Source organism: Manacus vitellinus, unplaced genomic scaffold (genome assembly GCF_001715985.3).
Source record: "Manacus vitellinus isolate BGI_N305 unplaced genomic scaffold, ASM171598v3 scaffold_5_pilon, whole genome shotgun sequence".
In the NCBI taxonomy this organism is placed as follows: Eukaryota; Metazoa; Chordata; class Aves; order Passeriformes; family Pipridae; genus Manacus; species Manacus vitellinus.
This window is the reverse complement of record NW_021940682.1, coordinates 3,018,402-3,040,931: the sequence shown is the minus strand read 5'-3', so window position 1 is coordinate 3,040,931 and position 22,530 is coordinate 3,018,402. Positions and strand designations below refer to the sequence as shown.

General features: G+C 40.9%; 1 protein-coding gene across 2 annotated transcripts; it reads right to left on the bottom strand.

Moving 5' to 3' along the window:
* Positions 1-1,218: 1,218 nt before the first annotated feature.
* LOC103760730 (solute carrier organic anion transporter family member 1C1) lies at positions 1,219-21,867 on the bottom strand. 2 transcript variants are annotated; one of them, XM_018080235.1, is made up of 14 exons: positions 21,724-21,867; positions 18,384-18,525; positions 17,450-17,582; positions 16,924-17,045; positions 15,385-15,531; positions 14,433-14,531; positions 13,360-13,605; positions 12,336-12,500; positions 10,446-10,641; positions 9,069-9,234; positions 8,438-8,619; positions 3,840-3,904; positions 2,544-2,661; positions 1,219-1,505 (listed from the first exon to the last, which is right to left on the bottom strand). In XM_018080235.1, the coding sequence occupies exons 1-14, from the start codon at positions 21,850-21,852 to the stop codon at positions 1,283-1,285; spliced, it is 2,133 nt and encodes a 710-aa protein (XP_017935724.1). In that variant the 5' UTR covers positions 21,853-21,867; the 3' UTR covers positions 1,219-1,282. The 2 variants fall into 2 exon arrangements, with proteins under 2 accessions (XP_017935724.1, XP_017935723.1); XM_018080234.1 differs by lacking the exon at positions 15,385-15,531 and having other exon boundaries at positions 21,724-21,852.
* Positions 21,868-22,530: the final 663 nt, after the last annotated feature.

The window sequence follows — 22,530 nt, the reverse complement described above, 5'->3', positions numbered from 1 at the left end:
GCATAGTGTAAACAATTAGCATCTATAAAGGCCAGTGAAACCCATTCTTACACGTGTCCCTCCCCATGCATCCCACAGGAGAGGCTCCACACCTGCCTCTGACCTGCACACCCAGCTCAGCAGCAGGGACCTACAGTCACTGCTGAGACACAAGTGATGTGATATGGGTTTGTTTTGCCAATATCATGGTGAAGGATGAAGCCTGTTCTCTGAAATCCTGAAAGGATATCACAGTAGTGCCATAACTATCTTTTTCAGTGCACGCTTTCTTGAGATATTGTTTGGCATTAAACAGCTCTCCAGAACCCAAACATATTTAAAACCAAATATTGACAGACTGCAAAAATGATATGTAAAGGGATACTATAATACATATCTTAGTTTCACCTAGAAAATACAACAAATTAAAAAGAAAAACCCCAAATCACTTTTAATTAATTTTATTTTTCCCAAGCTCTCCTGTCATAGATTTTTAAAAAATAAATCATACGTATCTTTTATCATGGTGTTATTACATTGAATAAAGTGCATGGAATTATTTAGTACACTGAGTACTAGCAAGTAGCAAGAAAATGCTGAAAACCTAAAAAAGCTCTATTTTATTCCAGTTTCCTTTGGTCAATACTCTTGTGGTCTCTTTGCCTGCAACGACAGCTTTTATTGCTGTTACTGTTGTATTACAACAGAGTTACTTGAAAAAGGATCCCTAACCACAACATTTGATGCCCTAAGTGTTATGGGTTGAATTCATGAGATGCCCAGAGCCTGTAGCTGATTTCACCTTCCAGCAAACCACCTTCCTCCTGCCCCGTGCCACACTGTTTGCAAGGGCGGGCTACGTGCCGAAGATGCCTCCACCTTCCAGGCTGCCAAGTCAGGTTTTGTGCACCAGCTCCTCCTGGGCTGGCTCCACGGCAGAGAGAGATGCATGGCAGCCTCTCCACTACCCCTCACACACAGGAGGGCAGCAGCAGCAGCTGTTGCAGCTTGATGAGGAGGGAGGGAGATGAGGAGCAGCTGCAAAAAGGGTTTCTTGGTGAGGGAGGAAGCTGCCCCTCCCCAGCCATAAGTACTCCCCTCACTCGGCAGAAAAATTGGTGAGCAGTGTATTCAGAGCTGTACATGTGCTAAAAATGGTTGTCTTTTCTTTTGGCATTTACAGTGAAAATTACACGAAGTTTAACATTTTCAGGGTGGATATTAAGATACTGTTTCACTGATGATGAATTTTTGCCTGGAACACCACTCACTGGGTAAAATCATGGTGGAGACCTCAGTCTTCCTAAAGTCTAGTCTCCTTTTCTGGCCAGTAAGTTGACTGAATTAAACAGTCACTATTGACAAAGTTATCTTTTCTGCTCTTTGTCCCACAGGTGCCTCTCTCCCCGTTGGCTGAGAGGGTCTCATCTGGTGGAGAAGACCTTTTCCGGAGAACCCAAAGGACAGCAACACTGAAGAAAATGGACACCGTGCCCAACACCAAAGTCAGTCCCAGGTACACATACCTGAGAGAGAAATGATTGATCAGAGCCTATTTCAAAGGCAACATTTGACTAGAAGTCATCAAGAACACATTCATATTCTCATGTGGTAAGGCTGAGTAAGAACACTCTTCCATCAGGAGGAATGACCCTGGAGAGGGGAGTTTGTCAGCTCATCCAGGTCAGGTGGGTGTGGTCTGCGGCCAAGAAAGCATCTCAGGCATTGTCTGATCTCCTCCACTCAAATGTGCTTCAGTAAGAATAGCACTAAAATTTTTAGGGCAATTCCTCTATTTTATGCTTGCCTCATAAAAAGTACCAATGATATCAAAACCATTTGATGGCATTTTTTCTTTTACAGGCATAATGACAGCAACAACAAGAGCAGCAACAATACCATCATTATGTTTTATCAGCAAAAAGAGTCACAACTGAGCTTTTGTTCTTTCCTTCCAATTTTCAAAACATTTTTTCCTGGGGGTGGGGGGAAAGCACAACGTTTTCTCCCATTTTCCTCTTACCCTCGTTATTCCATTCTTCCTTTCTGGTGACACCTTTCATGAATGCATTTCAGATAATTATTGTCCTCTAGCAATAAATTGATAAAGACAACACTGCACTTAAGGCCCTAGATAAGACAAACATGCTTTGTAGTACCTTTCCCTTCTGTTTTGTGGTTCAGCTCCAACATGGAGAAACAATGAGTTTTAATAACCGTTCTACTTATTTGCACATTACCACAGCAGAGTCATTGAAAAATGGGGGAAGCTTTAGCATAAAATTGAGGTCTCAATAGAACCTCAGTATTTTTAGGTGAACAATTAAGTGACAAATATTTCCAGCTGATACTGAAACAAGATGATCCCCTCTCCCCCTAAAAAAAGATTAAATCAAAAGAGAATGCCGAAACCTGAACATTATTGTTAATATTGTTAGTCAGAGTCTTTAATTCAGTTTCAAATCTTTCCACTCCAATTTTCTAACAGAAATTCTTCTGCCAGTGCCAGGCACAGATGCACTTAAAGGGCACAAGTTAAAGAACGAATGGAGAAGAGCTGTTACCTGAGTGCACTGGAGTCATAGAGTCTGCACGCTCCTCTTCCCCCACATCTTTTGCTGCCCCATTTCAGGCAAGTGGTATCTATGGCTACTCCAAAATACACTGGGGCTGGAATTCCCGCTGGGTGTATTTAACAAATAAATAGAGGTAAGAAAGTTACTTTCCAGGGTGATCAGTTCTGATCTAGAGACATGCTCGGGTAGAACATTAAATCACACATTAGAAAAGCAGTGACACTTCCACGCTGTTTGCCTGGTTTGAGGAGACGTGCCTCGTGCTGCCCAGGCACACACCACCCTTTCCTCCCTGTGGGAAGCCAGGGAAGCGTAACAGAACATCAAAAAGCCTGTGGAAGCCAGCGGAAGGAGGGCTGGCCATGATTTGGTTTCCTCACCCTGCGGGACACCTCTGGAGAAAAAAAAAAAAAGGAGATAGTTCTCCTTTCTCAGGAGCAGTGGAGCCTTTTCAGCTTGGGTTTAGGGGGTGTCCTGTGTGTGGGTTGGAGGGGGTGAGAAGGGGGAGAGACAGCGAGGCTGGGAGCCTGTAGTGGGGTTACAAGTATCCTGCAAGTATCCTGAGATGCTGCTGTGGCAGGGACAAACCTGCCACAAAGTGCTTGTGGGTGATGGAAAGGATAGGCCTTTTTTCATACGCTAATGGGATATCCTGGACTCTGTGCCACCTGGGTTGCTGGAGAAGAAAGTAAGCCAGAAGGGAAAAATCTTGGCCTGCAAGGGTGTGAGAAAGCAGCCAACAGTGTTGATCTGCTCTATTTAAGTAGGTGACTTGCTATTATTTTTTTTCTGTGAAGACATAGAGGATTTCAGAATCTCCAGTTCATTGGCATCTCACGGTACCCTTGATTTCAGTGACAACTTAGAGGTGACTCTACCACAAGGCTGCAGCAAAACCTGACCCCAGGCACACCTGTACTCAGAGTAATTCCCTTAGAAACTAATGAAAATTTGCCTGAAAAACAATCACACATTCTCAGCCATAGCAGTTCTATTATGCTTGTTGCTGAGTAAGGAGAGATAAGATGTAATTTTTCATAGTCTGAAGGAACACTTGTCATCTCTATGGATATTGGCCATGTATATCTTAATTCTACCTAAGTCACAGTTATACAATTTAGGAAGCTATTTCATTTTTACAACCCTTTTCCTATTTTTTTTTAATTCATATGATAATTACTTCTCAGTTAGACATTGTTCTTTCCAACAATCAGAGCTTAATTCTAAGATAAATGATTAATGAGGAGGGTATTAAAACAGACTCAAGAGTTCAAATGGACTTACCAAGCACTCTTATTGCCAGGGTATAGATACCAAGTGCAAATGATTTCAAGTGGGGTTTAATGCATCTAAAAATAATAATAATAAAAAAGATGTTACGGACAAATAAAGAAGCAACTGTGAATAATTTGAACACAAATAGAAAGCAAGAGAAAGGAATGTGACTTTTTCCTCCTCGATGTCACTGACTAAACAAGTTACAGAAATACGTAAAAAATGTGATAAAATCAGAACAGAACCTAGGAATTCTGAATATCATATTTTATAATGGTTGTGGATTTTCAGATGATATCAGCACTTAGGACTTACCCACACAGGACAAGAAAATTGATTGTGAAATCATGCATCCATTGGATAGCCTTATTCAGCTAGATAATCTCTGAATTTCAGGATCATGATCCAGGCTAGCACAAGGTATTTAGGCACTCACTTCTCATTGCACTGTATCTAGGATCAGGATCACACCTCCTGTAAAGGCAAATCCTCCAAGCTGTTCTCTGACTTTTCTGAGCTTCCAGGGGAGTCTAACACACACATCAGTCCTTCCAGCTCCAGATCAGCCCTGCTCCAGCCTTCAATTATCACCCTGGCCCACCGAGGAAGACAGGGGTGGTTGGCAGGAGAACAGCTGCCTTTCACAACCATGGTACGAGCAGTGTGTGTATGGACCCACTCAAATTCGTAGGACTCACCTGCTGCTCCCTCACCAGCTGTCAAGTGTGCTGTTTTCCCCAGCAGGTACCAGACTGCCAATTACATCCAGCACGAATCTGAGTACACGCTTGGCTTTTAATGAGTAGTCCCAGTCACATAATTAAACGGGGACATGTTTGATATGTGGGGTAACATATGTGTGTCAATACAGTAACTGATAACATTCCCTGTTGTCACAGTCATTATCTTCATTAGAAAACAGAAAAAAAATTGGGTGGAAATTCAGTTGTCACTATGGATGAACGCAGCACTCTGGAGGTCCAGTCTGTGTGCTCTGAACTAGGATGGGCTCAGCTTCTGCAGAAATTAATGTAATTTGGAATATATTTTTTAAAAAATAATAAAGACATCACAGGACTAGCTCTTTTGTTCCCCACCAGTGATTTTTTAAAATTTCCCAGAACAGCATTAAGAACCCATACTGCAAACGATATTTGGATCATCTTCCTCTAATTTACTGAAAATAGAAAGGACATGAAGGACATTTAAGGAAGAAGGTAGCCTGGAGAAGAGATGATTGAGAGGAGATCTGATGCATACACACATCTGAAGGGCAGGTTTCAAGAGGATGTGGTCAGAATCTTTTCAGTGGTGCCCAGTTTCAGGGCAAAGGACAATGGGCACAAACTTAAACACAGGGAGTTCCATCTGAGTGTGAGGAAAAACTACTGTGAGGGTGACAGAGCACTGGAACAGGCTGCCCAGACAGGCTGTGGAGTCTCCTCTGGGCAGATTCAAAACCTGCCTATACACCAGCCCATGCAACCTGCTCTATGTGACTCTGCCTTGGCAGGAGGGTTGGACTAGGTGATCTCCAGAAGTCCTTACCAGCTCCAGTCATTCTGTGACTCTGTGAAAAGAACACTGAAGTATCATAGTAAAATAAAAAAATTAAAAAAAATCGTGTGCAGCAAATTTTATAATGTCAACACTTTATTCTCTAATGCCCTGGTCGTGAATTATCATCACACAGTCTGTTCCATTGTGGCTTATACAAGCACTGCCATCTATGTAGGCATGACTGTAATATTATTTTAAGCTGTAAGAACAGTGACTTGCTCTCCTATCAGACACACCTTACACAAGCAAGCCTCAGTCTGGAGTCCTTCTAAACAAATCTGAGGGCATAGAAAGGAAAATTGGAAAATAAAACCAATAACTGGATATTTATTATGTGTTCCATAGGATTTATATCCTGCAGAAAAAATCTTCACTTTCAGATGAAAAAAAAAAAGGAATTGTTTGAGCATTTGTATTGTGTTTGCACGGAAACAGGAGTTCTTTGTGATCCTGAGTGATAGCCAGAGCTCTCAGGGAGATCTGAGATTTCCTTTTCACTGCCTGATCACCTGCTATTAATAGCTGGTGCTTGAACAACAGGTATCTGAACTACACGGTGTTTTTCTACAAAACTTTAGGGCTTTCCCAAGTTCCTTGGTGATTGCAATTAGGTTAATACCACTAAAAAGACATTTCAGCAAATGACTCAGTCACTAGCTGTAAGCATATTTCAGTGGCTCCAGTCGTGTAAACCCTTAAAGAAAATGTCACTAAATAGAAAGGCTAAAGGGATTTAGTTGTGTTGGTGCTCCATGGCAGGTGCAATGATATCTGCCCATCAGAAAACATCAGATTGCTTAAGTGCTGGAACTTTAACAGAGCTGACTGAATATTGAATAATTTTAAAAACAGATCATTGGAAAAAGTACTTAATGAAGTCTGCAGCTTGACCTTGGGACTATTTGTTTTCAAAGGAAATTTATTTTCCTTCTGGTAACAGAAGCACACTTTCAATTCAGCCAGATTTTCAGGGAATGTCAGTCAGTGATGGATTACAGAAAAGAGAAAAGTAAGCATGAGCTTAAAGTGGAATTGTGCCCACAGGTCAGTTGCAGTGCAGGAAAAAAAAAAAACAAAAAAAACACCCAAAACCAAAAGGAAAAAAAAGGATTGAACTTACTGAAACACCTTTTATTTAGCTGCACATCAGAGGTGGATGCCCTCAATCCAGCAGGAAAACACATAACTTCTCAATTTCAGTTAAATGTCTCTCAAAATAAAATGATTTTCAACAGCAATAAAAGATTTGGAGCCGAACCAATAAAACTGTTTTGCTGATTTCATATATAAAGTGTTTCAGTATTGTAATTGAAAACCTTTCTAAGCTTTTCTAAATAAATCCATTAAGCAATAAGATTCCCAGGAGAAAGTTCTTAGGGCTGAGAAGTGATGGCAACTCTGTGATTTAAACTTGTAGGTGCTCATTTATGAACATCTCCTCCCAAACACTTAATTTTTTACACAGTGGAGACAAGAGGAAAAGCAGGAGGTTGAGCAATGGCTACAACGGTTTTGAGGCCCTGTGTGGTACAATATCCATACACCTTCCACTCTGTGTCTTATGGATAGGAAGGAGACATCATGTAGAGGGAAAGAGAAAGGAAACTGCCTCCCTGCATAGCCCTATGCCCATATTTATTCAGTGTGTCAGAAGCAACCACAGAGAGAAATCTGGCTTTGCTGCAAGCTCTCAGCTCATGAATCGTCCTCATCTTGGCACATGGACAGTTCAGTGGTGCATAAGCTTCAGTAAAAATTGTCCAAAATGGATTATAATGTGATTGTTCTTGGAGTGAGGCCTTGGGGAGAGAGAGATCAGTGGTAACCCTGCAAGGTCCATGAGGAAAGCTGTGTGGCTGCTGTGGTCTAAGGCGTACACCTCACTGGCAGTGTTTGTCTAGGGCAGTGGAGAAGGATTCTCACCCCAACCATTTCTGAAAGTCTCTGTGTGAATATTGATTTTGGTTCAAGGACTGTGATGGAACCACAGCTGAAGTCACATTCTTTATCCATTTTTTTTCCATATAGCCTATATTGAGCCAGTTCTAGCACTGGCTTTGTCCACGTGATATAAAGGCACCAACAATGAGACAGAGCCTGTTACAGAAAATTTCATTCAAAAACAAAGAGAATTTTGGGGTAAGAAAGCACAATTATAATACTAAAGATTGGTTAGCCTGGGTTTACTGTTGTTTTGTTTGAGAAGTAGAATGTGCTCATCTGGAAATAATTTGGAAAAAGGAACTGAATAAGAAAGCTTTCCAAAACAGAGTGGAGCAGCACTTGGAATCCAAAAATTGCAGAAAGTTGACAAAAATCCAGATTAAGTCCTGGTAGTATTACATGCCTTTTGCACTTTCTAAAATTAGTTTCAAAGCTTACACTCAGTGATGGACAAATAGTCCCAGCAGTTAAATATGTATTGGAACAATCCATTAGGAAAAGCATTTAATAAATCTGCAATTATCAGAACAGAAAAAAAAATCTCTTTCTAAATCAATCTTTGTTTTGAAGAGAAAAAATCTGGAACAGAACCATCATATGGGATAATAAAATGGGCTAGAGGAGAAGAGTTGAGGGTATATAGAAGGTTTGGGTTAGAGTAGCTCCATGCAGTTGTGCATCAGTATCCATAGGAATTGAGGAAAACTGGCTGCTCATATACATATATGTGCACATATTGACACGTACAGAGCTAATTTCCATTTGCAGGGAGGTCATACAACACCATTCTAGTAATGTAAAAGGCAATAAGGGAAGGGGATTTGGATATAAACTATAACTAGGCCTCTTATGTCATGTTTGAAATCAGAAAGATATTGCTGGTAAAGATTATCATAAACACATTGTTGCATTGATGGTAAAAAACTTGTTGCAAAATTTTGAGGATGCTTTTCCATTGTAAAAAAAAAATAAATTTAAAAGCCACCTTGCATAGCTGAAAACATTTCACAATACTAGGAATACTAGGAGGGGAGGGAGACCCAGTCACATACATCAAAACACCTTGAAAAAATTTGGCAATGCTGGCAGAAATTATTTCTTACCTTAGAAGCAGGATGTATCCGGGTGTGCCACCTACTGACAAAGTGTAGGAAGTGATAACCGATATTACTAGAAAATACAGAAACATTTTTGGACACTCATTTCCTTTTTGACACGGTCCCACCACAGCTGAGGAGCTTTGTGAAGATTCAAAGGTTCCCACACAGCTGCAGTTAAAAAATACCTAGAAGAGAGCAGGTGAAAATGTATGAAAACTTAAACGGTGGAGAAGTGGATGTTCAGGAATTGCACATCAAGCTTTTCTGGGTAGCTGAAGGTTTAAATCCAAAGTGGAAATGTTTTGCAAAAGGAAAAGGCTTATTTTTTGAAGGATAAAATTATAAATTATCTGCTGTTGATGAATGTGTTTATTACATTTTTTTTTTCCAAGAGTCTTGGTAGCCAACAGCTAAATAAAACCCCCTCCAAAACATTCTCTGCTTGTGATTTCTGCCAGAAAGATAACTCGAGAAAGTTTTAAATGTGGGTGGCAGATTGCTAAAAAACCCCGAGGAGTTTAGGGTTGAAGAGGACGTGCCTTAGTAAATTTTAATCCACTTACTCTGACAGACCTGGTTGCATTTGGAAAAAATATCACATCACATCACACATGGAAACAAGAGATTGCCTTACGGTGTTTTTCCCACTGCCGTTGGACGCCTGGCAGCCGGCGAGACAGGCAGAAATGTAGGTAACTCCATTTTCTCCACAGATGGGGTCCCAGTCGTTCTTGGAACACGAGCAGCCGGAATTGCACTCTGAAAACACGGCTTGCTCGTAATCAGTCGTCTGTTTGGTTCTGAGGAAAAAGAGAAATTGCGAAGACCTTTTCTAGCAGACGTGGAAGAAATCATTATCAAATCACGGGCTGTGCTCTCTGACAGGTGCTCCTGGCCAGTCCTCCCCTCTGTAGTCCATTAAAGGTTGTCCCTTTGCATCCATGCAGCACTGTAAATTCTTATTTCTCTGTTATCCAAATGTCTTAGCAATATCACACCATCTACTGTGACATGGTAGCTACTTTATTAAGGGTGACAGCTAACAATTTCTATTCATGAATTTGCTTATATTTTCTAAGATTTTAGTTATCTGAGGCTGGATGCAGTTTTAACAAAACTGGACAAACGGCAAAGGGGGGATTGAGTTCCTCGTGGGAAATGGTCTCTGTAGAAGTTAGTGAGGAGTTTATCAGATTGGGATTCAGTTTTGTTTAACCTCTGCTGTCCATTTGAGATTTGTACCAACTCAGTGGGGCACAAACTTGCATGCAGCTGTCAAACATCAGTGTGTCATATTCCACCCCCACACCTCCATGGCATTTTTTTTTGTTCTGACCAATCCTGCACACGAGGTGCAGTGGAGGAGGCTGTGCAGGCCCTCTGCACCTCTGCTGAACTGAGGTCCAATACCTTGCAATCCGCCAACTTCAGTCACCTGCTGCTAAAGACACTAGTGGAGCAGCTCCTGGAGCAGCTGTGCAGTCAGTGCTGGAAACTCCTACCAAAAAGTGAGCTTTACAGAGTAATAGAATGGGCAAAAGTGACCCAAAAGTGACCCTTAGGTGTACCTGATGGTTAACATTATGGCTTACTCATGGTTAATCCAGGAATTCTGAAGTTTTGGGTTCAAAGGCTATTAAACATTTGTTTTTCAGCACACGGAAGCAAGGAACAATTAATGGAATCCCCACTACTGAGCTCCTCACATTTCCAGAAATCCCTAGGCTCAAGGGATGGGTCCCATGGAAATAACAATTACAAAGTAATCAGAAAAATAATCTGCACTTGTGACATGAACCCCTCTGGTTTATGCCACCATCATGAAAGTGTTCTGACACGATGTCCTCTGCAATAGATGGAGTGGTTTCCACCGCTTTGAATCAAATTTCTGGGAAGCGTACTTGGGTCCATCACTCTCTTTTCAAAAATATATGCACTTTGTGGGATAAAATGAGGAAGGAGTTTGGTTTGCAATAGCACTTGGTGCCGTAGGATGCCCTTCCCAGCATACCCGTGGTACGACACGGTCAGTCCGGCCACTTCCGAGTTCTCACAGCCCATCGCAAACAGTGAGAGGAGCAAAAGGTAACCAAAGAAAGACGATCCCAGGGAAAGTTTTGCGGCCCCTAAAACACCAATTCTGAATTTTTTCATGACGAGTCCTCCAGAGAATATGCCAAAGGCCACAGCAGGAATGTTGATAAGACCTGAAATGGGACAGAAAAATCTGTATTAATGAAAACCCCAGCTCAATGGGCTAACTAACCTTCCCAGCCAAAAAAACAGCTGCAGCAATAAGATGAAGGAACAACTTGAACTGATCCTTGGACTGTTACCAAGGTGCTGGAGCTGCTTTTAAAAATTGCTCCCAGGGACATGCTTCAGTGCTAGTTCTTTGACAGAAATAAAGAATTGGATAAAGTTTAGCTAACAATCTTCCAATTTCTTAATTTCTTAATCTAGGTGGTTTTCTCCACTGTTAGTTGGTCAGTGGAGGGATCTGCTCATTCCTAGAGGACTAATTTAATTTTACCTACAGTGTTATGAAATCTGGAGCAACACTTGCTTTTTCTCTCTCTCTCCTTTTTTTTTTTTGTTTAAATGCTTCAAATTGCTCTAGCAATTTTGAAATCTCTCAGAGAGATTGTGATAGAATTTGTCAAAAAAAATAGCAAAAGAGAGGGGGAAAGTGAAATAAACACTGTAAGTTCTAGTCAGCCCTCAGCAAGGGGGGATTTGAAGAGAAAGGAAAAGAAGGAAGAAAAACTACCTTATTGCAGGGATAGCCACTCAGTAAGGATCCTTCCCTAGCCAAGTCATTGCATGCTTTCTGTTGCATGTATTCCCTATGCTCAGTGAAGTCAAACTGTTCTTAATCCCCACTCAGTTTGCACATACCTGAAAGCTTAGCTCCAAAAAAATCTTTAAATACAATTGGAAGTGCTCTACTGAATGTAGGGATTGTTTTCTGGGCTTTCTCTGGCCATCAACTATACTTCAAGATTTCTCCTTGCTTTGAGGAGCTTCGTGCCAGGAAATTCCAGCTTCTATCTTTAAGGAATTAGCACATAGCACAATGGATCAATACAGCTTTTCTGCATATATATACCTCTGTTGCTGTGCAACTAAAGCTGCCCTGAAACAAGGCAGTTCCCTCTGTATTGGGTAGATGTAAACCTCTTTGCTGTTTTAATGCTGTTGAATCCCTGGACTTTAGGAAGGGAACTCAAGCCTGTGTGCAGGTTCAGCAACTGGGCATTTGAGTTCATGATCCTGAAGTCATCTACAAAAATGGCCACCATGGTACCCAAAGGCAGAAGCAGCATCTCTCTTTCTTGTGCTGTAGAGAAGATTTTGGAATATGACTTGCCTTCCTTTTATTTAACCCCAGCCTCTTCAGAAAGTAAGAAATCACTGGCAATATGACATTGCTTTATGGTTAATCCTTTAGCACTCACTGACATGATCTTTATTTTGTTGAAATAAATGGGATGCCAGCAAGGAAACAGATCTGTCTGATGACAAATTTACATAAAGTACTTTAAAATCAATTCTCTTCTCAATTACTTTCTTGTGCTGTACATATATAGTATTTTTCAAATTTCCAGTTAAATGGGAATTAAGGTATCAAATAATGTGAACTTTCACAGTAACTCTTGCATAGATAAACTCAGAGTTAACTAGTGTTAAGGAAGAAATGAAAGAACTTACCTGCTATAAGCTACTACTTAACTAAGGAAGAAATGAAAGAACTTACCTGCTATAAGCTACTACTTAAAGTCAGACAAGGAAGGAGAAGAAATAAACATATCCTAAAAAAATACAATTTTCCCTATATGAGTGTACATGCCACTCCTAAAATGTCCACTTTAAAGATATCAAGAAGCAGATATAGCATTACCTATAACAAAGTTAGTTTTTGAAGATGTTTGCCCGTACTGTTGTTCAATATACTTTGGCTTATATGTCACCATGCCGATTAAAGAATTGAACTGAATGATACTTGCACACAAATACAGAATGTAAACTGGATTCCCAAAGAGGCACTTCAGTGATGGAAGGAAGTCTGCAAGACAAAACAGCAGAAATGACAAGCAGACCAGAGAGAGAATAACTGTTGTGAATAATGCTTTGTGATATGTTTGCACCTTCTAAAAAAAAGGACTGCAGAACGTTTCAGAAGGAATCCATGAAGTTCCATGATGCTCCTAAGAGCTCTCCCATTTCTGGATGGAGGAAAACACTAAGCATCAATATCCCAGAAGAGGTACCTTGTTTTCTATTCCTTCTTTCGATCATAAACCAGGACTGATTTGGTTTCTATGTGTTCTCAACAGCCACAGCACCTTTCAGCTTAATTTGGGGCAGAGACTGCTCAGCACAGCTGACAGTAAGCACAGACATATTGAGTTACAGATTCAAGTACTGAGGGGAAAATGCTTTTGGCAAAGTAAGGCCATGGAAATGCAACTGTGCAAACCAGCTCCTGCCTAAATCCAGACAGCCTCCAACAGTACTGTAGTGAGTCAGTGCCCATCCTTATTCTGATCAGATATTGCATGTGTTTTTCTAATGAATGAACTTACAGAAAAAGGTTTAGCAAAAACCAAAAGTCTTTTTTGATCACTGCTTCTGCAACAGTCACTATCTGTGAATGAAAAATTTTTGCAGGGTTTCATGGGATTTGCTGGCCCACTAGCATAATTTTACAAATCCCAGATGAAGAAATCCCACATGCAAGAGTAGGTCCAGGAAACAATGAGAAGACCCATTATATGTCTGTTATTTAGGTGGAGAGTGACACCTGGGGGGAAAAATCATAATTCTCAGCCCACTAAAATAGGGCCTCAGAAAGTATAAAATTTCAAAGTATAAAAGCCTTTGAGAGAAAAACAACAATCAGGAAAGAAACTCCAGTGATTTGCCTTTTGCCATCTCAGCAATCTTCGTTTGTTGCTGATAAGGTTTGTGTTGGTCCTTGTTATCCTCGATGATGAACTTGGACTGCTCAGAAGAGGTGCTGGAGTCCTTCCTGCTCTCCGGTTTTGGGAGGTGCTTGGGCAGGAACCAGAAGGGGATGCCGGCCAGAACGCTGATCACACCGGCTATCAGGTAACCCAGCCACCATGCTCCCACCCACTGCACGTCCTTGGGAGTTATTGTGATGCTGTCTGGAGAAAGCCAACAGAAAGAAGAAACAAACAGATGCTTTTCGAGAGTGCTGATAACAGGGAAGGTGGTTTTTCAGGGGCTTTCTCTGCAGGAGTCTGTTCCCACCTCACCAGGTTTAACTGTGAGTCTCTGAGGGTGTTACAAGAGCAGCTGTGGGGATGCAACAAGGACTTGTTGATTGCTGTGACACAGCAGCAGCCTGGCCCTGACACTGCTGTGCCTCTTGCACATCCCCAGAGATGCTGCAAGGCCCGGGAGGTGGGGTAGCCCAGGTGGTCACTCCCCGGCTCCCAGTCAGGCTGTTCTGTACAAAAGCCCCAAGGAAAAACAGGGTGGAAAACGTTTTCTCAGGCAGAAGGCAATCAGGAGACCTGGTGCCCACTGCCAAACTATGTTTCCAGGCAACAACAGGATACTAAAAAATGCACACACATAAATCCTGAGCCTCAGTCTTGCCTCCTCCTGGCACCTGCTGTCTCCCCTGAGCCTCCTCCCCAGGGCATCTCTTGGAGGCACCCGCTGCAGACTTGCTGGGACTGAGGAAGAGTCAGATCTTCTAATTCCTCCACAACCATCCTTTTTTGTCAGCCTTTTCTGCATGGACCACTCTATTGCTGTCATCCTTTTTATTTCATAATTACAGAATATGTTGAGCTGGAAGGGACCCATTAGGATCATCGAGCCCTGCACAGGACCATCCCCAAGAGTCACACCATGTGCCTGTTCTACTCCTGTTAGCCCCTTATGCATAACCAGATAGTTCTTGGTCCAAAATAGGAATTTTGGAGCCTGACTGAATTTTTGAAACCCGAGTTTTCTGACTTACCCAGATCTACGAAGCCTATGTCAACATAAAGTTTGGCACACAGGGATCCCAGAAGAAAGCCAAATATTGGCCCTATAATTGCCACTGTCTGTACACAGCCTGGAATAAAAAATAGGGGACTGTTACACTCCCAAGTCAAAAAGAGCACTGGTTCTTCTGCACCTAAAAGCAGAGTATGACATCTGTAAGTGCTAGAAACTCTTTAGCTAAATACATTAAAGTAACTGGAAAGCAAATGGCAATTATTTAAGTGATCACTTTAGGCTGAGTGGGACTCTGAATAGGCTGAAAAATACCATTATTTTGGTATCCAATAATATTTCCCTACACCCTCAGCCAAACTTTCTGAATACTGTGAATTTTCAAAATTCGTCTGGGAAGACTGAATCTTTTACAGAGAGAACCTGAGTTTTTGCCAGTTACCAGGCTGGAAACTTGTCAAGACAGGATGCTGATGGGGAAGGAATTTTTTGGTAATATTCCAGGTGAATGTGCAGAGGTCAGGCAATGAACACAAGAAAGCAGTGATACCAACTTTCTAAAGCCTCAGCACTATTGTTTATAATTCTGCTGGAATCTGGAGGCAATGTTTTGAGTGCCTGCTAAAATTCTATTTTAAGTGCTTGAAAGAGCATGTTTTTATCACCTTCCAGAGAACTGAATGTGCACAGAGGCTCAGCAGTCCACATCCAGAAGAATTAGGAAGATTAGGAGAACAGCAGGAACCTAAGGTCAAATTCTTTCATCAAATTAAGATAATGGAACTGCTGGTATAATTAAAGGGGAACTTGGTCCCTTGACTGTACATGACTTAAATAAATTTTAATATTGGAAATTATGCAAACAAAACAATCAGGGCAAGTTAATTCAATAACACTCCTTCCATTATTCAGAATGACTCCGTTTCCTCTGGGGAAAAATCCATTAGGAAAATAAGTAATATTTATTTTACCAATATATAAGGCAGCGTTCTCTTCTATGGCATAATCATCAATGTATGTAATTCCCAGAGGCTGGATAGGGGTTTCACCTATTCCACGCAAAAGATTTCCAAGTAAAACGTAGATCCACATGGAAGAGCCTGCTTCCTTTTCACATCCTGAATACATAACAAGAGACAGCAATTATATGCTTTTCATAACAGTTTGACACTGAATGCACAGGTTTTCTAAAATAATTCTAAAGTGGGAAAAACAGAAGGAAAACCGGGAAGTGTGGGGATGGCAATTTTAACCCAGTCAGCTTAAGTGGAAATATTTTTAGCACAAACTGCCTCAAAGATACTAGGAGTTCACTGATTTTATAAATTTGTCACCACGTCCCATTTTAGAAAACTTTTTCACTTTTTTCTAACCAAAACTGGGATCCCCTGATGGAAAGATTTGGGAAACATTGATGACAGTGAGTACTGCTGGCCACATTTAATCCACAGGTGTGGGGATGCAAACATACACACATTTTGGGACATATAGAGGGTCTGATTTGCCAGGCATAGGGGAGGAAAGTTCCTTCCCCACGAGGAACTCAATGCATCCAGCAGGGACACAGCTCTGTGGTGTGCAAAACAGGGTCAACAGGCAGGGAGAGAAACAAGAAGCAGAGTCTGCAGGCTGGGAGACCCAGTGGCTCTTTCCAGCAGGCTGAGGATCTGAAGACATATTTCCACTACTGTGTCCAGCTCTGGGCCCCTCAGTTCAGGAGGGATATTGAGGTGCTGGAGCAGGTCCAGAGAAGAGCAACAAGGCTGGTGAAGGGATTTGAACACAAGTCCTATGAGGAGAGGCCGAGGGAGCTGGGGTTGTTCAGCCTGAAGAAGAGGAGGCTCAGGGGAGACCTCATCACTCTCTACAACTCCCTGACAGGAGGTTGTAGCCAGGTGGGGGTTGGTCTCTTCTCCCACACAACCAGCAGTAGGACAAGAGGGCATGGTCTTAAGCTGTGCCAGGGGAGGTTTAGGCTGAACAGTAAAGAGAAATTCTTTACTGAGAGAGTAATCAGACATTGGAAGGGGCTGCCCAGGGAAGTGGTGGATTCACCATCTCCAGAGGTGTTTAAGATGAGACTGGATGTGGCACCAGTGCCATGGTCTGGGAACTAAGGCGGTGTTGGATCAAGGGTTGGACTTGATGATCTCAGAGGTCTTTGATTCTATGATTCTATGATTTCCCAGCAAAGGAAACACCATGACTTTCCATGGACCCCATGGGAGATTGGTGTTTCTGCAAAACACAGAGCTGCAGAAAGTGGCTGAAGGAGAAAGTAAACCTGGAGGAAAGGCTGCAGCCCGAAAAAACTCTTGGGCAGTTATACATTTATTTTGAATAAACTTGCCTCAGTCAGTAGATCTGTCTTTTCTGTGGGAAATATTCATCTGATTTTCTTTTTTTTCCTTTTTTTTTTTGCATTCTGATTAAGTAGTGCATGAGCCTTTTAGAGCCTTGTGATATATTTTAGGGTGCTTATCACAATATTTAACAGAGATCTCTCTCACCTTCATTTATTTTTGCTTGAGACTTTTCCAAGGATGTGAGTGGAGTTTGGCTTTTATCTTGCAGACATGGAGAGATGTTAACAGTCGAGTTGATGGTGGAAGGGAATCTTTCATAGCGATATCTGTTTAAAAAAACAAAGTTATATTTGTTTATAAGAACTGATAAGAAAAAGCAATCAGATCTGTTACTACCAGGTAGGCCTATAGCACTTAAGTGCAAATTTCATCCTGAGTTTAGTCATCACTTCTTCACTGATGCTTCAACAATTCCTAAACCGTGTCAAAATGTGGCCAGTCAAAATCACAGACTAATAAAACAACAAGCTGATTACAACTGAGAGAGCATATACGTTAAATTATTTGCTCCACAGGAATAAGCCCTTTCAGGAAAAATATCAGATTAAGTAACAACATCCACATATGCATATTTCTATGGGGATCTTCATAATCAGTGCCTGAATATTTTAGTGAGCTGCCATTCAGTGTGCACAGCCCAGCTGTAAAATGCTGATCACTTTGCACTTACCGTCCCATGAAGAACTGGGGCATCGCAATTAGGAATGTTCCAGCTGACATAATTAAGCAGCCTGCTCCAATTATTCTTGGCCTGTGAAGCTTTGCTCCAAAGTAGCTTACAAGAATTATGATTAGGAGGTTCCCTTCGAGAGTACAAAAGGAAAACTGAGTTTTACTGCTTGTTGATAAGAGATCCCCTAAAATAACCACTCCTAGTATGTGGTATAGGCAGTGTTTTCAGGGAGAGAGGGCTGATGGTCTGGGGTTGCTCTTTCTCCCTCTTTCCAGGCATTCTACAGGAACCCAATGCCTTCTGTGATAAGAAAACCATAAACTTTTGGATAAACAGCTGGAAAAGAGGAGAAGGACTGTGTCAGCTGAAGAGAGTAAATCACCAAAAAAGCAGGAAAAGGGGAAATCAGAATTTTATATACTTAGGCTAAGATTTCATTCCCATGAGTACCACACTCCAATGAGATAAATTCACTAATCTGAAATCGTAAGAGACAACGTCTTGCTGGAAACTTTAGTACACAGGGAAGGAGATGGACTGGAAAATAAATGTAGATTACAGTTAGAGGTTTGTACTCCTGCTGCTTAATAAATTATAACAGGTAAACACTTGCAGGGGAGGTAGATTACTGACAAAAGCAGAGAGAAAGTATAAATCTGTGCAGGCAAATTCTCATTTAACAGTCAAAATTTCTGTTAGTATTAATTAGCCAGACACTAAGCTTAACAAATCACAAGGACTATGCCTAATTTCTTGTGTTAGCAACCAACCCGATGCTATCCAATGTAATCATACTGACAGTCCCACTGATTTTTACTAGGGTAATCTTTTTCAGTTTTAATGGTTCAAGGAGATTTGTACAATCATTCTTCACAACAAATTGCATCATTCTTTTTTACTGAGAATAAAAATGGGTTTCTACAGCACGTACCAATTTCAAAACTTCCATCAATAACGCCAACCAAAGAGGAAGGGATATCAAATCTTCTTTCTATTTGTGTGATAGTACTTTTTAGATAACTTCCTGACAGTGCTTTAGCAAAATAAACAAAAGACAATGCACCGAGAAATATCTGTGGAAAAAAATTGACAGTGATTAGAATAGGCAGTACAGAAGATTTTACTTTGTGAATTATTTTTAAGCAATTTTTACATTTCCACCTCTCCTTTTCCCAAATAACCATGTCAATATTTCTCCTAATTTTTTATTAAATCCTATATTGCTGGTTTGTTCATTTCTTATGAGCAATATTGGTATATATTGAACTGAACTTGCTATCAACCACTGCTAATTTCAGGTAGGTGCCAAAGGTGCTGCTGCAACAGACAGAGACACAGATCTCCCTCATGATGTTCTAAGGAGGTGGTATCTTACACAGTAAACCATGAGGGTAAATGTTAAGTGTGGCTTGGTGGGGAGGTGAGTTATTTGGGCATTTTTAAACACAGGCTTTTGCAATGGTCTGGAATTGAGAGGCTCTAAGCTGTTCCCACTCAAGTCCAGGGTGACCAGGAGGGAGAAATCTTTGCTTTCTGTTACATGGCTCCATGAGTTGAACAGTGACCTGCCATGCAATTACCTTCTAGGCTCATCCTCTGCTCACCAAATATCTTGCAAGCTGCAACACATATGTTTTCTTTTGAAAAAGAAAACATTTTGCTGGGAACAACCTTCTCCCATCCTTTAGTTTTTCAAAGACAGTTATTTTTGCTTAGTTATCACTGTATCAGTTTTAGCCCATTGCTCTGGATCAGGAGCAAGCTTTGGGAATTAAACTCCCACCCCCTTCACTGTGCTTTGCTACGTACTGCAAATGTGCAGGCTGAAACCCTTCCACACAAAATTAAACTGGAAGATATGTTCCAGACAGGCATTACATTCACTTCAACAGTCAATGGCTCTTCAGTCTCTGGGACAAGATGAGGGCTGGTCTGAAGTATCTCCCCACTCTGAAATGCCTATAGTGGGAGTGCAGGGTCCTCAGCACCAACTGTTCTGCTCCTGCAGAGCTATTGCTTTAATTTGCCTTCACTGAATGCAGCCCTACTGAGTTATGAGCTCCATGGATACTCACACATCATGCAATTGGTCATAGAAATCACAACATTACTTTCTACCTTCAGATACTGGTTTTGTTGACTGAATATGAATACGGGTGTTCTTTGTAAACGGCGTTAAAAAAAGAAACCCAAACCCTAACCAAGAAATTAAAAGGCACAGTAATGTCTCATAAGAATAGAGGTCTAGAGCCTTGGCCTGCTCCTTAATCCTCTCTGAGCAAGTGAGTAGGTGCTCTGAAGTGATGTACTCACCTCCAGTACAAAACTCCTCACAACACCTCATTTGACAGGGCACAGTGGTAATAACACTGGTGCTACTACTACTGAACACAAATTCTTGTGTTAAGATTCAAATGTATCTCTGTGCCTCCCTCAGCATACTTTATCCAGTGCTGGTTATTCCTCCTTCAGAAAGAGTTGTGGGCAAATAAACATACACAACCACTGTCTAGTTCCTATTTCCTACAACGATGGCTCTCAAAGGACTCTCTTGTAAAAATATTGCCATAGTATTTTACATTTTCTGTGTGTTTATGCCCTTGGATTCTAAATAGTAATGTGAAAGTACACATTTTTTTTACAGGAAAGTCATATAGGTAAACTAGAACTTGAAATGTCTCTGTCTCTCTTTGACACAAGTTTATTTACTGGGGTTGCGACTGTCCCAGGTGTGCTCCTGATTTAGAGCTGGGACAGAAAGGTGCACATGATTTCAAATTCTGCTCTGGTTTGTCAATGCCTGTTAGTAAATATTTTACCACATCTTTCTGGTTTATAAAGGCAGTTTTAACACACAGAAAGGCTGATAATTGGTAAAAACAACTCGTTGAATCTACATATTGTTTTGCTAACATATTAGGCAAATACAGACCTGAAGTAGACTTTTTCATAACTTAGAAATTTTTTAATAATTTCGTTCTGACTAGAAATGCATGATCAGAACTGAAAAAGACTTAGTTCACAAAAAAAAAAAAAAGAAAGAGGTTTTCTAACTCCCTACTGGAATGGATTGGTTGTGTCTGTTTGGGTTCCCAGAAGACACAAATTCTTCGGACAGAAAGAAACTGAGCTGAAATATTATTGCTTTTCTATTTTTGGAGCTAATAAGCTGATTCTTGACTGGCTAAGCTGTGACTGAAGGTTTATTCATTGAGGGGATCGGATTATCATTGCAGCAAATGGATGAACAATGACAGAATTACTATTATGCTACAAGATTTAATTAATACAACTCATCTTCTATTTCAAAACCAGAAGATCCCAAATTCATAGACTTCAGGGCAATTATCAGTGATGTTATTGGCTGTATTGGGAGCTGGATTAATATCTGAAAGTAGATGTGTGTAAGAGAGAGAGATTAAAAACAAAAGAAATGAAGACTGTGCAAGATGAAAAGAACAGGGCAAGGCCAAAGACGCATTTTCTGTATAACTCAAATAATTTCATCTCGTCGTTGCATGGTGATTTTTGAGACCTCACCCAAGAGGGTGTCAGCATTTTACAGCCTGGCTTTGGAAAGCAGGCAGGGACAGTAGGCAAAGCACCATGCTGCCTCCTGCACCCAGTGTCCCATGCAGGGAGGAATGCTCCTCCGAGGTGCAGCGGTCCTACTGTCAGGTAGGTACAGCCACGCTATGAGGCTTAGAGCAGGGAGCTTCCATCACCTCGAGGAAGAACTGCTCTGGGGTGAGATAAAGGCAGATACAGTGGTGATACTTCTGCAGTTTCGTTTCAAAGTCATCTCATGCAGAGTTCTCTTGAACAAGGAATATTACAATAATACTTTAATAATATTGCACTCAAAACGCATGGACCGTAATACGAATAGTATTTTTGAAAGCCCAGAGAACTATCAAGGCTACAAACCTAAAAGAGAAATTTGTACTAACAGCTGCCTGTGGTACCTGTCTTCCAAAGCTTTGTTCTTAACTTCAGGTGGTGCAATAAGGAGGACTGAGTGACTTTTCAGGATGACCCTTGAAGATCTCCTAACAGGCAAGCCCCAACCGACAAGTTATACTGGAATATTGCCGAGTGTTAGGCAAACACAGATCTGAAGAAGACTTTCTTTGTGACTTGAAAATATCTTCAATAGTTTCATACTGACTCAGCAAGACATAATCGGAAGTGAAAAAGCGATTTTTCACCAAAAAGAAAAAAAAAGAGATTTTCTACATTCCTACTGGAATATTCAAAAACTCTTACTCTACCTTTATACCTCCACAACATGAGTGTTTTTCCCTGGATGCAGAAGATTCAGATTTGAATGAAGATCGGTCCACAGGCAGGATTGTGTTGTTTGAGAAAAAGCGGGTATTTTCTTTTGATGAAACCTCCATGATGGTATCCTCTGTCTCTAAAGCACAAAACATGGAGAACATTTTAAAAGGGCATCCTATTAGCTCAGCCTCAAAAGCTTGTCATGTGACAGCAACACCCCGCTGTACTGTTTTCCCTACAACAGCAATTATCAGACTTTACAACAGAATCTGACCAATGCACTGGATGTTTAATTATGGAAATTTGCAATCCACTTGCCCATAACAATGGAGATTAAATCATTCTCAGCAAACAGCCATTATCTTCACTCTCTAGCTATCATCAGCATGATTTCATTTAACATTTAACCAAGAACTACCAGCAGACTAAGCAAGGCTAGTTAGCGTTTTAAACAACATTTCATGAGTCTACATGTAAGTTCATGTTTCTAGATGTGACCATGTCTGCAGAGATTTCTCAGAGCTGATCTCTGAATTTCCCATATATCTGGGACATTAAGTAATTAGATCAAAGGAAATCTATCCCCGTTAATGAGGGACTTGAATTGTTTTAGATGGAAACATTAGCTCTAATCGTCTGACGTTAGCTAATGAGTTACACAAGAATAAAGAGGTTTAGTTCCCTTTACCATTTTACATAGAGTCTTAGGGCTCAGTGGTCAATTGTTTCAGGAAAAATGTGAATTTACTTCTTTGCAGGTAAATACAAAGAAGTAAAGAAAACCTAAATGCTGAACT